The sequence below is a fragment of the Sinocyclocheilus anshuiensis genome, unplaced genomic scaffold, assembly GCF_001515605.1.
Source record: "Sinocyclocheilus anshuiensis isolate Anshui unplaced genomic scaffold, SAMN03320099.WGS_v1.1 scaffold454, whole genome shotgun sequence".
Taxonomy (NCBI): Eukaryota; Metazoa; Chordata; class Actinopteri; order Cypriniformes; family Cyprinidae; genus Sinocyclocheilus; species Sinocyclocheilus anshuiensis.
In genome coordinates, this window is record NW_015548217.1 from 4,190,386 (window position 1) to 4,207,619 (window position 17,234).

General features: G+C 36.0%; 1 protein-coding gene across 1 annotated transcript in view; it reads right to left on the bottom strand.

Moving 5' to 3' along the window:
* Positions 1 to 463: 463 nt before the first annotated feature.
* LOC107654052 (inositol polyphosphate multikinase-like) overlaps positions 464 to 17,234 on the bottom strand; it is a 28,363-nt gene continuing 11,592 nt past the window's right edge. Inside the window, exons 5-6 of the mRNA XM_016440949.1 lie at positions 6,182 to 6,263; positions 464 to 1,798 (exon numbers count right to left, since the gene is read on the bottom strand). Of these exons, the coding sequence (XP_016296435.1) occupies positions 1,266 to 1,798; positions 6,182 to 6,263 (615 nt within the window). The 3' untranslated portion in view covers positions 464 to 1,265. The remainder of the gene's footprint in view (positions 1,799 to 6,181; positions 6,264 to 17,234) is intronic.

Below are 17,234 nucleotides of genomic sequence, written 5' to 3' on the forward strand. Positions count from 1 at the left end.
TTGTACACAGAAGCAGCTCCGGGAGGATGACGTAAGATGTCAGCATTGCACATGTGCCAGTGAGTCTCGTGAAAAACAAAGTTTGTTTACAGGAGCAAAGGAAGCAAAGTTTCCTTACTTTAGCAAAGGAAAACCAGTCTCCTCTTGGCTTATATCGAAATCCTTCGACATTCTTCTTTACAAATCCTCGTTTTGTACTTCTAATTCTCGACCGTTGTTTTGTTTTGATCTCTCCCCTGAGCTTCCACGTTCGTCACTTCTGAGCGGTGCATGCGCAACACCGACGTCCTACGTCATCCGTCCGGAGCTGCTTCATTGTACAACAGTGAGCGCAAGCTAGATTAAATTGATTATTACGTTTTAAATATGGATATTTTTCTTACAAAAAAGCATCAATTCGCTACAGGAGGCCTTTGTTCACCCCCCGGACCTAGGATGGCTTGAGGGTGAGTAATTCATGCGCTAATTTTCATTTTTGGGTGAACTAACCCTTTAAAATGTCTTTTTTAGTTCCTATCACGTCCTATGCTGTCACCAAATAAATGTGTACAAACAATTTAACGAAATACCTGGACACCCAAGTAAACTGGTTGGTATTCCGAGGAAAGACTGCATTATTAAAATCACAATTCAAGTTCACTTCATTAATGGAAACTTTGGCATTTGATGTAGACAAACCTCAAGGGCTGTACAATAAAAAACAATAAATTATCTCAACTTCACTACTTTCACTGTTATTTCAGTCATATTGCATCAGTAATCACAGAACATGAACACACAAATGTTTAATTCTTTTCAAATCACATTAAAAACATTGAGATAAAATTCACAATTCAACAGGTCTGAAACAGGCAGGGTCATACTGGCAGCATATGAAAAAGAAACGTCAAATATATTTTCGTACATCCTCACTCATGAAATTCCTATTTTCAATTACATCGATTTAAAAAAATAAAGGGTTAAAAAGAAAAAAAATCCTGCAATGGCTCTGGAAACAGGAACTAATACGCAATATCTGAGGCATAATATGATGAGAGTGTTTCTTCTTTGTTAGGATAAATATACAAGCATTATAGATTCATTTACCTGAGTAAGATATCATAAACTATACAAAGCTTTTAAAAGACTAAAGCACATACATTAGACGAAGGATTACAAACATGTTACTCCACTGATGGTGTAGGTAGTGCAGATTAGAGAAAGGCGGGTGGACAGACATGAAAGTGGCTACACAATTCATACCTTCAACAACAAGAACCGCTCCATCACTCCTCCAGAATCTGATGCAGGACCTTCAGTAGGTTCTTCAGGCCATAGATGTAACCCTGGTCGGGAACGTCACTAGGGAAGACATGTGCAAAGTCAATCATCTTTACCTCCACGTCACTGACTGTTTCCTGTCCCGTTTCGCTCTTGCTCTCTTTCCTGTCCTCTTCCAGTCTTGCCAAGCCGCGGTTGCCGTTGGGCTGCTGCGAGGAGCTCCAAATGCCATTGTCCTGTTTGGCTTGGTAGTGGCTCCGGCCGCAGCCTTTCTTGTGCAGGGAGTACATGGTGGAGAGGCTCTGATCGATGTTGTTGTTCTGCTCACAGGCCTCGGGTGCGATTGGGCTCTCCCGTAGGGACTGAGAGACGAGACTGGGCACGCAGACGCCCTCGTAGACAAAGAGCAGAGAGCTTGCATAAAAGTTGAACCGACTCTGGCCCTCAAACCACTGAAGGATCTTCTGGACTTTGAGGATGCTGGCAGTGATGGCGTCTTTGCGGAGAATGTCATCGTTGTAGAAGAACTTGGATAAACCTGCAGAACAATGAGGATGTTGTTCGTAACTGAATTGGTACATATAAAAACACAACCAGTCAAAAGTTTGGAGTAATTACGATTTTTTAATGTTGTTGAAAGAAGTCTCTTATGCTCACCAAGGCTGCATTTATTTGATCCAAAACACATAAAAAAATCAGTACTATTGTGAAATATTGTTACAATTTAAAACAACTGTTTTTTTTTCTGTAATGCAAATCTAAATTTCCAGCAGCCACTACTCCAGTCTTCAGTGACAAGATCCTTCAGAAATCATTCTATGCTGATCTGGTGTCTACATTTTAATACATTTTTATTCGGTGATCAATTATTATTAACGGTCCTTATTACTATCAAAGTTTGCTGCTAAATATTTTTGTGGAAAAGGTTTTTTTCTTCAGAATACCTTGAAGAATAGAAACAGCAAAAGAACATTTATTTGAAATAAAAAAAAATTGTAAAATTATAAAAGTCTTCACTGTCATTTATGATCAATTTTACGACAGTGTTTTAGTGCCATGTAAAAAAAAATAAAAATAATAAAAAAATAAAGTCGAAATACTACGAAAATAAAGTTGAAATACTACGAGAATAAAGTCGAAATATTTAGAGAATAAAGTAGAAATATTACAAGAATAAAGTTGAAATGTTTCAAGAATTTAAATCATAGAAATTAAAGTTATAATATTTTGAGAGTATAGCCTATATTGCGCATGCAAATGGCCCGGATTGAGAGCACCGGGAGAAGCTGCGAGGCCACTGGAATTGATTTGAATATTGTTGCTTCCAAGCGGCCGCATCATCTTACTGGGATGAGGAGGAGTCAATTTTCGCAGAAACAGCTTAATATCAAGAATATGATATTTATTAACAGACTGCAGTAGGAGATCTTGGAAAATGCTAACTTTAGCCTGATAGCACTGAAAGCGAACGTCCCACCCTCCCTGCAATCGTGGAGGGTGGGCAATGCCACGCCCCCTGAACGCATATACGCTCACAGACCAGAATACCAGAGACAACATTACTACAATAGGCTACATCAGCGGTTTCCAATTCCAGCCCTCCCCCCCCATATAGCGAGCGCATATGTTCCATACAAAGGGCATTAAAGTGTGCGAGACATAAATTTAAATAGTATTTATTTACAGAGGTATATTATGTCACACTTCACTAGTAAGTTTCGTCTGTGTGTGAAGACGCTGCGCAGCGTAAATCCATGAATGAATGTTTCGAAGTGAAGTAAACTTCATCTGATTTCCCCTGCTCAGGGAGTTGGGAGCAATGAACACTGTGTAGGGATCATATTGATTGGAACGCAGTTCATGCACGTAGCTCACTTCTAACGAGCTGGTTATCTGAATCGGGTGTGTTAAATAAGCGAGACATGCAAAATATGCAGGTGGGCGCGAGGAATGGAATTGTTATTAGCAGAAATCATACCATGTTTCATACTCGCGGGGACAGTATGCTTGGAAACAATATTTCATGTCTTCGATTGCATTCGTTATTTTTAGTGCGCCAGCCCCCTTTTGCTTTTGGTACTTTTAATATAAAACAAAGCCTCAGCTTCCAAATCAGTTTTATAGCGAAATACAAACAATGTGTCTTATAATAATGTGTTTTTTTAAGATCTTTAATGTGGCATGACAGATCGCTGTACTGTATTCATGTGAATCAATTCATTAAATTTTAGGCTACTGTTTTCTTTTTGAAAATTCATGTTTTATTCACGGTATAAATGATTGGACATAAAATTTAACATCTTCCATTCATTATTTGTAGCATGCCAGCCACCCAGTAATTGCAATAATTTTGTGCTTTGTTGCTTTTAATATAACACAGCTCATTCAAATTCTGTCAGATTTATCACAAAATACAAATTATAAATGTGTTTTCTCTCTTTATTTCAAGTTTATAGCAAGACATAAAAGTGAAGGAACATCAGAAGGCATGAAAACAAAACAAAACAGTATAGTCTAATTTAATGAAACGAATGTCTCATTGTAATAGGAAAGATGATTGACTCACATGCCGCTTAAACTGAAGCGAATACAGCGTTCTGTAACGTCACATTAAAGAGTGTGAAAAACGCATTATTGTAAGACATATTGTTTGTATTTCTCTATAAAACTGACAGATTTTGAAAGCTGAGACTTTGATCTCCCGGTGCTCCCAATCCATTTGCATGCGCAATAGGCTAGAATATACTCTCAAAATATTATAACTTTAATCTCGTCGCCTACTAAGTAATTTTATTACGAAGACTTTATTCTCATAGTATTTCGACTTTATTCTCGTAATATTTTGACTTTATTCTCGTAATATTTCGACTTTATTCACGTAATAATATGACTTTATTCGCGTAATATTACGACTTTAATCTCGTAATCTTAGAAAATGAATTATTCAAAACTTTTTACCAGCAATTTACATATAAACAAAATATAATCATTCCTTGTGTTCATACCTTGATTATTTTCTATCTCGATTTTTTTTAGTGTATTTTACATTACATTTTACATGTATGCATTTGCACAAGGTTTTTTTTTTTTTTGTCCAAGCGACTTATATTGCATTAAATCTACAAATTTTAATATGAACAATGCATTGCATGAGAAACATGATCTACTGGTTGAGCCAGAAATACTTTTTAATTTGTACTTCTTGTATTAAACATCTTTATACTACGGGGCCATTGAATGCTTGAATCTTATTGGCTGACGAACGTTCTAAGGTGTGCCATTATTTCCAGGGAAACACACAGCGAATGTAGTTCCAGGCAGATCTTGACCGCATTACATGTCCATATCACTTCGCCAAATGATTTCAGTTATTTCAAAGGTCCTTACAGCCTACAACAGCAAAAAAACAAAACCCACAATGACACTGGCCAAACAAATAAATATAGTAAACAATAGGATAAAAACGACATAATTTACGTTTTTGCCACAAAATTACGTTTTATGTACGGATTACGGATTATTATAGCTCTCCCGCTCTCTCCCTCACAGATGCACATACAGTTTGCACACACGTTAACATACGTGCTAATGTTGTTAGTGCAACTCTGATGATTTTATCAGTAACATAGTTTAATAACTTAAAAACTACATGACTTCTCACAAGCGAGGTGACTACTAGGGAAAATAGGCTAATCCCCTAGGCTGGGAAAATAAATTAATACATCGCGACTCGAGAAATGATTCAGCATCGATTCTGAGATTTTCCGAATGCATCGCGATACTTTCTCGAGTCGATTCTGAGCTTAGTTTTGAACAGCAGATGGCACTGCATGCTTTAGAAACACCCGTACTCTGCTTGTTTCCAAATCCTTACACACACTTGAACCTAAAATAATCATTCATAAAATTTGAAAAGGCTGAAGTGAATTACAAGGGTGTTCACAGTGGGCTGTGTTTACATTAATCTAAAAGCATTCTGAGCCGAGGTGAAATTACATGACTCTGAACGCACAAGCACTCTTCAGTATTTTTCATGAGCATTTGAGTGTGCGGATAAAAACTAGAATAGAGCACCATCTGCTGTTAAAATCTAAGCTCGGAAGATCTCAGAATCGACCCACGAATCGATTCTGCATCGATTTATCATCGCAGCCCTAGTAACAATGGTGCTGTTCGTGAAGAAAATTAACTTAAACTCTCTCTCTCGCTCTCTCTCTCTAATAACTAAGATATTAACTGCAGTCTGCTATCAATGGCTCAAGCCTCTGTTACGAAGTATTAAATGACGTTTTGGAACTAGCAACGGAGGCGTTGGATGAGATGCGTAAGAAATTAATCCTACTCACAATAGCGTTCCAAGTACAAAAACCGGACTAATGTCTTGAAATATATTATCTGATCGATGTCTTGAGGTGTGGTAACCATAGGATATGCGGAATAATTGACTTTGGTCCGTTGAATTCTTCGAAAATAATGCACACCCGAGGTGTAATGGCCACTCTGCTTCGGGTCATGGCCGTTACACCTCGGGTGTGCATTATTTTCTAAGAATTCAACGGACCAAAGTCAATTATTCCTTACTTAATCTACTTGGGAACAATGGCTAATACTATCTGTCACGGACTAACAATAAGAAGTTGGTTCATAAAGTAAACATCTAGTTGAAAAAAAAACTCTGCTATTAAAAAAAAAAAAAAAAAAGATAGAGAGAAACTGATTTTAAACAACTGGATTTTAAAAGACAAATGTCAATCCAGGAAAGAATACTGTGCTCGTCAAGGCATTTCAAGGCGTCTTTAAGAGTAAATTAAACTTGTTGTCCTCATTCATCCTAGATAAATGCAACAGAAGCATAGTCTGCTTTAGGTAAGAGTGTTATGGTGTAAACAGTATGACGCTTTGACCCTGTGGTTGATCTTACCTTCCTTGATTGTGTCCTTCACGAGACCTCTTCCATAATGCTGGTCATATGTGTCAAAGCTGTCTGAGCCAACTTTATACACCTAAAAGACAAAAAATAAAAACTTTAAACTAGAGTTGAATATGAATAGTCTGTTCAAAGGTCTGGCTCTCCCTCTAGAGGACATTCAAGGTGATTACAGTGTCTCCTCTGATTGAATTAACTCCAGTGAGGAAATTAAATTCAAGTTGAACTTCTGGAAAGGGTGATGAGGGAGCCAATAAAATATCGTACTGTGTAATTTGGGTTTATTTTGAGAGGGGCATTAAGTTCCTTTCTATATCATCCAAATCAACAGCGCAATTATGAGTAATGGTTCTGTTTGCTTGGTGGTTATGTAGATCGGCTCTTTTCATCCATCTGTTTTTCCGTACGGGCTGGCAGAGAGCTGAACCCCTGGGACGGTCTGAGACTGAGAATTTACATACCATCTGCTCCCCATCAATATTTCACCAAGAAACTGGACCTCGCTGCCCTTTCTATGTGCAATTTTAGACAACTCCTATACTGAAGATTTCAAATTTCCATATTTTTTACATATTAAAAGTTCAACCAATCATTGTCCTTAAACGACTGGACTGTGCTTCTTTTACTTAAGCTGCCCTTTGAAGCAGAGTGGTAAAACAAACAATACAAACATCCTGAAATAAATAAAGTATCTATAACACATAAATTGGACTCTTAAGCTGTGTCAAGCTCAATACATAAGGGATAGCCACTGAAAATAAAAGAACAGATGTATTGCATTCATATATTCATACACAAACACACACAGACAAATATAAAAACAGTAATACAACTGTATACAGTATGAAAGTTAAATTCTTGTTTGAAATCCAAATTTTAAATACAAAAATCCAAATATAAATAAATCTACTCTGACGGTTATTATATTACACTGTAATTTTTTTGTAAAATTAGGGCACAATGACCAGTATTAAAATGAAATAATTTTCTGTATTGATTTTTTTTTACAGGCATTTTACCTTTATTTTGAATTTTGCACGTGCACAACATTGCTTTGTATTGCAGGGTAAACAGAAATGGCCGTAAAATTAATTCATAATGTCCTAAATTATTAATTGATAATGTAGCAGTACATTTTCCTTTTTTTTTCTTTTACAGTGTATATTATACTGCAGGGTTGTTGAATGCTTGAATGAGATTGGTTGTTGAAGGTAATAATCACACACACCCCGAACATTCTTCTGTAGTTACTTACTAGAAATAAACTTAATAGCTTCAAAATTTGTGTTTTCAGTATGGATGTGTGGACTGTAGAGCAAACCATCAAAGTATTGTCAAGGTATGTTTACCACAGACTTTATTTTACTCATGAATTGAAAAACCCCATAGGAAAATTTTAAGGGAACTCATGGCAAATTATTCTTCTGCGTTTTGACTTCATATCTGCACCACTCTATTAACACACGCTTCACACATCTACAATCACTCTCTCTCACTCTGTCGCTCATTGTAGTAACTGCATTAGAGTGCATTAATAACTGCATTATCAATGGCTCAAGCCTCTGTTACTATCTCTAAAATGACATTTTGGAAATGGCAACGGAAGCTTGAGATGAGATGCGTAAGTTGCCCTACACCCAAGAGCATTTTAAGGACAAAAACCTGACAAATGCCTTAAAATGCAACATCTTAACAAAATTTTGTGGTGTGGTAATTGTAGTATAAGTGGAATAATTGACTCTGAGCCATTGAATTATTTGTTAAGTTAGTTTTTTGTCATTCTGCTATATGTGGAGACATAAAAGGGAACGAAATGTTGTGCCTCACGGGACCACAGTGCTACATATATTAAGACATATAATTCTATAAAAAAAAAGAAGAAAAAAAACATGTTTTTGTTTTTTCTCACAGAAATCATAGGGCCCTCTATATGCTATATAGGCCTAGGTATATGTACATATACCCATATAACACCTACATATAATACCTATAACATATATTGGGCCCTATGATTTCTGTGATGCAGAAAAGAGACAGAATTGCAGAATCCAGTCATAAAAACAGAAGTTAATGTATAACGCGGAATGTCACGGAATTTGTCAAACTTTGGATGAATTACTCAAAAGTAGGTCATTACACTTAAATCAAATCTCGATATGGACCAATATATGTAAATCTTAACCCTCTGGTGCTCCTCATTTGGGAGTCACACTTGTGATCTTCACAGTCAAAAGTGACCGGACACCTAAAATGTAACTTTTTTCCCACCAGTAAAATCAATGTAACATTTTTGTTCTATAATATTTTTTATTTTTTATTTTGAGATAATTTCATGGTACTAATTCATATTTATGCAATAATTATCATCAATTTCTTCCCATTGAAAATAATACTTTTTTAATATATTTTTATATTACTGTTCAATTAATGCAGTATTTCATGTTAAAATAGAGTCAATGCCTTTAAAATCCAATTTTTGAAGCCAGATTAGTGCCATCTGGTGGGAGTAAAATAAGAAAAAAAGAATCTGCAATTCCATGGTTTAGCCCATATATTCCTATATAGCTGTATATAAAAGGCCTAGATTCTCTAATTGTTTTGACAAATACTTATTTTTATTACGTTAGATATATATTTATATAGATATACATTCTCAAAGACAACTTTTGTAAAGGTTTAGATTTTTTATTTTTTTTTATGTTTATTTGAAGCATCAGTTTTTGAATTATTGTTACTACAGTCAAACCTGAACACAAAGTTTTTTTTTTTGTTACACAAAACATTAAAATTCTATAAAAATGTTTTCTGACTCGTTTTGGCTATATGGTTATAGCCATACCAATTCATTTGAGTGTGTATAATTGTGTGTGTGTGTGTGTGTGTGTGTGTGTGTGTGTGAGAGTGAGTGGATGTGTCTGTTTTGCACAGTTTATGTTTTGCAAACCCTTCCTTGCTGTCCACTTTTTTAATGCACTGTAGTTGAAGTATTGCTTTTATTTTACATATTTGCTGTGTTACAGTCACACCAGTCCATAGGTGCGTGTTTGTATAAGTGTGTGTGTATGCGTGTGTTTGAGTGGATGTGTTGGTTTTGCACTGATATTTTATAGTTTCACCCCGTCATTGCTGCATACTTTTTTTCTGCATTGTGGCAGATTTGCTATGCGTGAATTGTGTGCATTCATTTCCTATGGTCGGTCATTTTTGAATAATCCCCTCAATTTTTTTGTGCGTTCACATTCCAAATGCCATAAAAGTCACCAAGTTTCGTACCATTCCGATGAAGCTGTGATTTTTTTAAATTCAAAACAGAAAATGTTTTGGTCAAAAGTGACTGAAGAGCACCAGAGGTAAGATGCAAAAATACTATTTAAATATTAATTCTTTATGTTCTGTGCGTCTCTGTATGGATGAATGGCGTAGGCACGCGGTTTTGTTTACTACACACATACTGAAGTGCGCATGATGCTCACGGGGTTTTCAGCGTCTCACTAAATGAGGACATAAATACATGTACAACATCTCCAGAACTGTTCTGAGAGTCACTTCATGAGTATTTCATTTGAGAGAAACTATATCATATTCACTCAGAAACTTAAAAGGTATTCACAGCAACCCATCAAAATAAAAGTTTGGTTTAACTTGAAGACGTGCCAGAAATATATTAGCCTACTATTGTTCAGTAATTGTACTACTACTAAAAGTATTAAAACTTTATTTTTAAGGAATAAATCACAAAACATTTCTTCCAAGTTGTAATTTTAAAAGTAAATCTCCATTGTTTGCCAAAAAATAAAGTTTGTTTAATTTTTCTGATAACCAGAAAATTTTAAATACACAACATATAATTCATAAGGCTATTGTAAGAGTCAATTTGAATAAATTAAGTTGTTTTTATGCATTCAAAGAATTAGACATGTTAAAAAACAGAATTTGGTAACAATAAAACATATGGTGCGAAAAAATGTAATAGGCCCTAAACATGTCATTTTTGTTAAACTTTTAATAAATTGATGTGAAATTGTATAAGCTTCATGATTTTAATCAATCAGACATGCTTTGATTAATACAATTTAATTTAACCATTTAAAAAGAAGCCCAGAAAAATTTAAATGGAAACAAAAATCGATCAAAATTAAAACGAAAAAAAAAAAAAAAAAAGAATTTGGAGAAAAAAAAAACTGATTTTGGGGGTAAAAAATACAGATTTCATAGGGCCCTACATATATATGTAAACGGACCATCATCAATTATTCCTTGCATTAATAATATATTGTATTACACTACAGACATTTATTTGAAAGATGTTTTGGCTTTATTAAAGGGAAGATGCACTGACACATCTTACCTTGCTCTTGCATGCAATCAGGAAAGTTTTACATTACATATTTAAATCCATGTACAAATGAAGAAAGGCGAAACACATAAAGGCTGTTCTCAAGTGACCTGCACATTTCCTCTGAGATAATAAAGATTGACATGGCTCTGCGTAAGTGAAGTGTTGAGAAAACCTCATCCATCATGAACTGATGATAAAGAATTTAGAGGTCTCCACCCATTTCCCAAGAGAGGAGCAGAAGACCCTGAGGATGCTGGGAGAGGCCATGGAGTGATAAGCTCATCCTGTCTGATGGTACAGATATCCAAACATATCCTTCTCCCTCTCTCTCCCTCTCTCTCTCTCTCATTTTTGCTGCTTAGTTGAATTTTGGAAACTTTTTTTTTTAGTATTTTTTTCCCCAGAAAGTTCAAAAGAACAGCATTTATTTTTAACATCATAAATGTTTTTACTGTCACTGTTTATCAATGTAATGCATCCTTGCTAAATGAATTATTAATGTCTTTAAAAAAAATTTGTGTGTTATGGTTTTCACAAAAACATTAAGCTACAAAAATAATAAGAAAACAGCAAATCAGCATATTAGAATGATTTCTGAAGGAACATCTGACACTTAAGACTGAAGTAATGATGCTAAAAATTCAGCTTTGCATCACAGAAATAAATTACATTTTAAAATATTTTAAAACAGATATCATTATTACATAATGTACAATGTTGTTTTTTTCTAGACCCAGACATATTCTCTAGACCTGTGTGGCAACTTTTCTTCTCTGTTATGGTTAATATGATTTGGTTATATGCTTTAGGCCATTCTTCACTTTTTTGGTGAACAGATTTTTAAAAAAAAATTCCCTGACAATATGACTCACTGCATGAACTTCTCTTATCTGTTCAGATTTAGAATGTGCAGCAGAGGAGGATCGAATGTTTTTGGAGACCACAGATGAAATTCTTAAAACTACTTACAACATAGTTGATGATTTGGGGATTAATTCTTTTTGGAGATGTTATGGGCCCCTAGAATGGCTCACCCTTTCACGCCATTAGTCCATCACTGTTGTCATACTACATGTAATGACACACAATAAACGAGAAGCGCTGTCATCATCTGCGTCAACACCCAAAAGTATGTCAAGCTTTTGAGAAATTACAGATAGCTCTGGAATTTTCTGTCTTATTTCCAAGATTGATTCACATATACATGCTGCCAAGAAAACATATGACTAAATAAGTCAGAACGGTAGCATAAGCTAAATGAACAGGATGTGTTACGCAAGACAGCTGGTGCAGAGACCTCGTTCAGATCCACACAGAGCGTTTACAGAACATGGATACCAAACGGATACAGATATAAGCACTCTGTATGCTCATTAATAAAATAACTGACAAAGACATTTTCAAGAGCATTAATACACATACACTACCGGTCCAAAGCTTCACCACTGATAATAGTAAGAAATGTTTCTTGAGCAAATCAGCATATTAAAATGATTTCTGATCGAGTGTCACTGAATGAGTAATGATGCTGAAAATATAGCTTTACGTCACAGGAATTAATTACTAGTGGTTAAAGGGATCGTAGTTGATCTGTAATCCATACAGACCAGGCACGTGATTTGCGGATTAGCTGCACCTGTTGAACCATCATAGAATGAAAGTTTATTGATTCCTCTCTCATCTCATTACGCTTGAACAGACAAATACAGATAAAATTGTCAAAATACCCATCTCTGAAAGTATTCTCATAAACACTGTCACTTTTGTTTTAAGTGAATGAGTTGAGAAAAAATCTGATGTCAGGGCTCCAGACTGCGACCAAATATGTGACCATTTTTTCTGCCTGTGCGACTAAATTTTGTGTGCGGTCGCACTGGCGCGACCACCGTGTTGTTCAACTCATAAGCGCTGCCATTTCTGTTGCATATGTGAAACATCAAACGGCAAAAGAAACTGAAAGCATAACGAAACCGCGCTACTCATTTGAACTGCGCAGCGCTGTGTAGAGCTTGTCAGCACGAGCGCGAAGGTGCGAGCAGCAAAAAGGATGCGAAAATTGAGGAAACGATGGATGGTTTTCAAGCTAAAGTACAGTAAAAGACCGCTTCTTAAACCAGAGAAGGTGAACGTTGGTATTCTTGTGGGGGGAAAAAACATGCAAGCACTGTCACCGACAGCAAGTTTAGTTTTACTTTTCTTTTTGTTTTCATTTTGAAAAGGTTGTTATCTTTGCTGTTTGGGCTACCTCACATTACGCTATGGAGGCTCTCTTTTATTTATTTATTTATTTTATTTGATTCCTCAGTGTTAGCTAAACGTTCTGTAATTTATTAGTCTGTATATAACACAGCATGTGTGCCATGCCTCATCGTATTTTGTTAATAAACGTTTTGTAAGCTAGTTTGTCATTGTATCTTACGGTTTTATTGTTGTTGAGCTTTTTTTTAATTAAGAAAAACAATGAATCCATATTTTGTTTTAGTCTTTGTAAAAGTGAAAGGTGTGTAGATGTATATAAGCAAAACAGACAATTATCTTTTCTTGTAAAACGTCACAACAAGATCGCGAATTCGAAAGTGAAAGTATCCGAAGCCCGGCTTATAACACAGCAAAAGAGGAACTCCTGTTCACAAAATTAAAATCACAAATAATACTACTGATGAAAAAGAACGGGTTGAATGTTAACCACTTTCGTTTCCATATAACTATAAACTATGATAAAAGTTCATCAGCATGCATTGATTAATCTCATGTTGTAACGTGCCAAAAAAAAATTATTGCGACCAACTGAGAAAGTTAGTCGCAAAAGAGCGACCAGTGGGAAGAATGAGTCTGGAGCCATGGATGTGTATCATTATATTTGATCTGTGCATTCGGTCTTAAAGTGACTGCAGCCTATTAATACCTGTTGTCTCTGCTCTTAAGGTTAATCAAACAACAAAACACAGCTTTAACCAAAATCAATCTATATTTAATTTATACAGTGAACACTATAGTGTTATTTTAGATTAAGGTGTAATTATTACATTTGTGTACTGAATACTAATGTTAGACCTTAATTTATTTGTAACTTTATTCTATTGTATTTATCTATGCTTGTAATTTATGTATTTATTCACTTGATTTTAATAATGTTTACACTTTATTAGTTAGGCTAGTAGTTTTTGCTGCGATATGGAAGTACTTTAAGTGTGCTGCAAGGAATAAATGGAAAACAAAGTAAAAAATTTTTATTGCTGATCTGAAAAAGATCCAGTCTGTGACTTAAAACGAAATATGATCCGCTGAACCACTATAAATTACATAAAAAGGTTATTTTAAATTCTAATAAAATGTAACAATATTACAGTTTTTACAACATTTTTTATCAAATAGATTCAGCCTTCGTAAGCACTATTACATTAATTCTTTCATTAAAAATCATTAACATTGAAAATCTTAATTATTCCAAACGTTTGACCAGTAGTGTGTGTGTGTGTGTGTGTGTGTGCATAGTAAATGAACATGCTCATTAGGGCTGGGTATCGTTCAAAAATGTTCGATATCGATACCTTGACTTCGATACCGGTTCCTGAACGATACTTTTTTCGATACCAATTTTATGAAATCAATTTTAACAAGATTACATTATCTAAAAAAAAAAAAGTGCAGACCGATCAGTGTATTACAGTACCATGAGAGCTAAAGAGAGCAGACTGCTCCGTGCGCTTTCGAATCGCTCTCGCGGATGTCAAACACTGATCGATCTGCGGCGCACCTCTTCTAGTCGAACACACCGGCTTGTGCTGCAGGCTTAAGGCCAAAGTATACTTCGGCCGTCCGCATCCACATTACGTCATTTTCGTCATCAGGCAAATAGAACTTTGTTGAACCTTGCTATTTTCTCACACCAAAAAGAACCCTTATATCTGCATGACTTCGTATGAATTCAAGCAGGGCTGCAACAACTAATATATAAAAGATATAATCAATAAATGTGCAGTAATTATGACTAAAATTTAAATTTTTTCTAAAATATTTCATGTTAGACATTAAATGTAAGTTTAAAATTCTACATGTATTGTTATGAGTGCATTAACAGCAGTTTTTTTTATTTATGTATTTTTTAATTTGAGATTATGTTTTTTGACTAGGAGCGTGGATTCCTTTTTGTGGTCGATTAAAACTATTTAAACAACATTATGCTTAACTACAGTGGTTGAGATGATCAAAGTTCACCAGTTTACAGAGGATTTATGATTGCTTTAATCACCATTGCAGTAAATGCTAGGTCCACTTTTTTTAACTAGGCTTCTTAACAAGTGTTCTTGCATGCTCCGTTTGATTATACAGACCAAATTTTCCTCCCAAGCTATCCAAACACTTCACTCCAGCAGTGTTGATGACAGTGCTGCTACTGCCTGCTGTGTCCAGGGCTCAGTAATGGTGCTTTTCCACTGCATGGTACGGCATGGTACGGCTCGGTACGGTTCACTTTTGGGGGGTTTTCCACTGGGTACAGTACCTGGTACCTGGCACTTTTTTTAGTACCACCTCGGTTTAGGTTCCAAGTGAACCGTACCGTTACCAAAACGTGACGTGTAAACTCTGCCGATCACAGATTGGCCGGAGAGAATTGTCACTACCTGCGTCACTGAATTTGCGACACAAACACAACAGAACCACTAGATTTAGATCAGCACAGCCAGCGAAGGATCGAACGCAACTGTTTTGAACAAGCGCACCTTTTTTAACAACCAAAAAGTGGCTGTTTCGTTGTCTGTTGAGGAAGTACAGACGTTCCTCTCGTTGATAGCAGAGTAGCAGATCCAGCGAAAGCTTGATGGGGCGATGCGGAATGAAAAAGTTTTTCAGGAGTCGCGAGGCAGTAGAGGCGGCGCAACTATAACGACATGTGAATAATCCCGCCCACTCTAAAGCGGTACTGAACTACAGTGGAAACGCAAACCGAGCCGAACCGTGCCGAGCAGAGTCGTACCACGCAGTGGAAAAGCGCCATAAGTGTGTGACTGTAGTACACACGGCGCTGTGGCTTTAACACTGAGCTTTACCCCCTTCTGTCTGCTCTAAAGCTGCTGACCGTTAATTAAAACCTCTTAAAACACAAGGCTCTGGCACCGGCTGTACCGAAGCTTATTATTAGATGAAATGGCAGGACCTCTGAAAGAGCAAAGCCACATTCTGGACTGAAAGATCCAAAAATATTTTAAATATATTTGTTTTGAGTTGAGTAAGGCAGTTGTAAGTAATAAGTACTATGCTTCTTTCTCGTTGAATAAAAGCATCTGCCGACATCTTAAGGACAGCAGTGTTTGGGTTGTATACAGGAAGTAGTGATGATTCAAAAGAGTCAGCAGAGAGTGGAACAGCCACCTCTGAACATGTTAGCTGAGTCTTTGACACCGGCTGTCACACTACTACCTAAAGCCACTTTGACACCTCAACCCCAGCGGTTCTGCTTCATATTACAAAGCATACACGACCCACAAGCAATTCACAAGTTTCACAATGTGAATGTGTCAGCAGCTAACACCTGCTTAAACGCATTCAAAAACAGACCTATTTTGGACCTTGTTTATATCTGCACACTAAAAAGAACCCTTTATATCTGCCCGACTAGATATGAAAGTATGTAGTACTGCAACAACTAAAGGCTGGAATACACTATACGACATCTTCACAGATTTTTGCCTGGATTTACAGTTTTGACAAGTTGATCCTAGTTGCCAAAAGTAAGAGCCGTTCTGTATATTGTTGTATATGAGTTGACAGATTTCATAGAAAAAAAATCATTTAGTGTATGATGGTCACAGAGTCTGATTTTTTAGCTTCAGACTATGAAGCCATCCAGTTGCCTCCAAACATGCTTGATATTTTGAGTGATTTTAAAATACATTATTTTCATTGTCACGACTATGTCTTAAAATATGTTCAGTTTTAAATGTTGTGTCATGTATTCCAGCCTTAAAGGGTTAGTTCACCCAAAAATGAAAATTCTGTCATTAATTACTCACCCTCGTGTCGTTCCAAACCCGTAAGACCTTCGTTCATCTTCAGAACACAAATTAAGATATTTTTGATGCATTCCGAGAGCTCTCTGACCCTCCCATAGACAGAAATGTAATTACCACGATCAAGGTCCAGAAACGTAGCAAGAAAATCTGTAAAATAGTCTATGTGACATCAGGGGTTCAACCGTAATTTTACGAAGCTATGAGAATAATTTTTGTACTCAAAGAAAACAGAAATAACGCCTTTATTAACCAATTCTTCTCCTCCGCGTCACCCTGGCGACTATTTTAGAGTATCCACTGAACGTAAACAGCGTATGCTGTTCTGTGTCAGCTGTGCCACATGGATAGTGGTCGACCGATATGGGTTTTTTGACAGCCGATGCCGGTGCCGATATCTTGGAAAGCAGGGTGGCCGATGGCCAATATAAAGCCGATATAATTTTATTTATTTTAATTCATATTTAAGAAATCTGAAATCATTTGAAGATGGATTAAATATAATAGTGTAAAATAAACATATATACTTTAGAAGACAAAGCATTTTTCACAAATAAATATTTAATATAAATCTAACTGAAAGGGAAGTAAACACTGTAACCAACAGGGCACTCAGTATTCTGGGAAGTTTGGGTGCATTGGGAATCTTTTTTTTTTTCCAAATAAAGCCAAGGTAACACTAATTTTACATACAGCA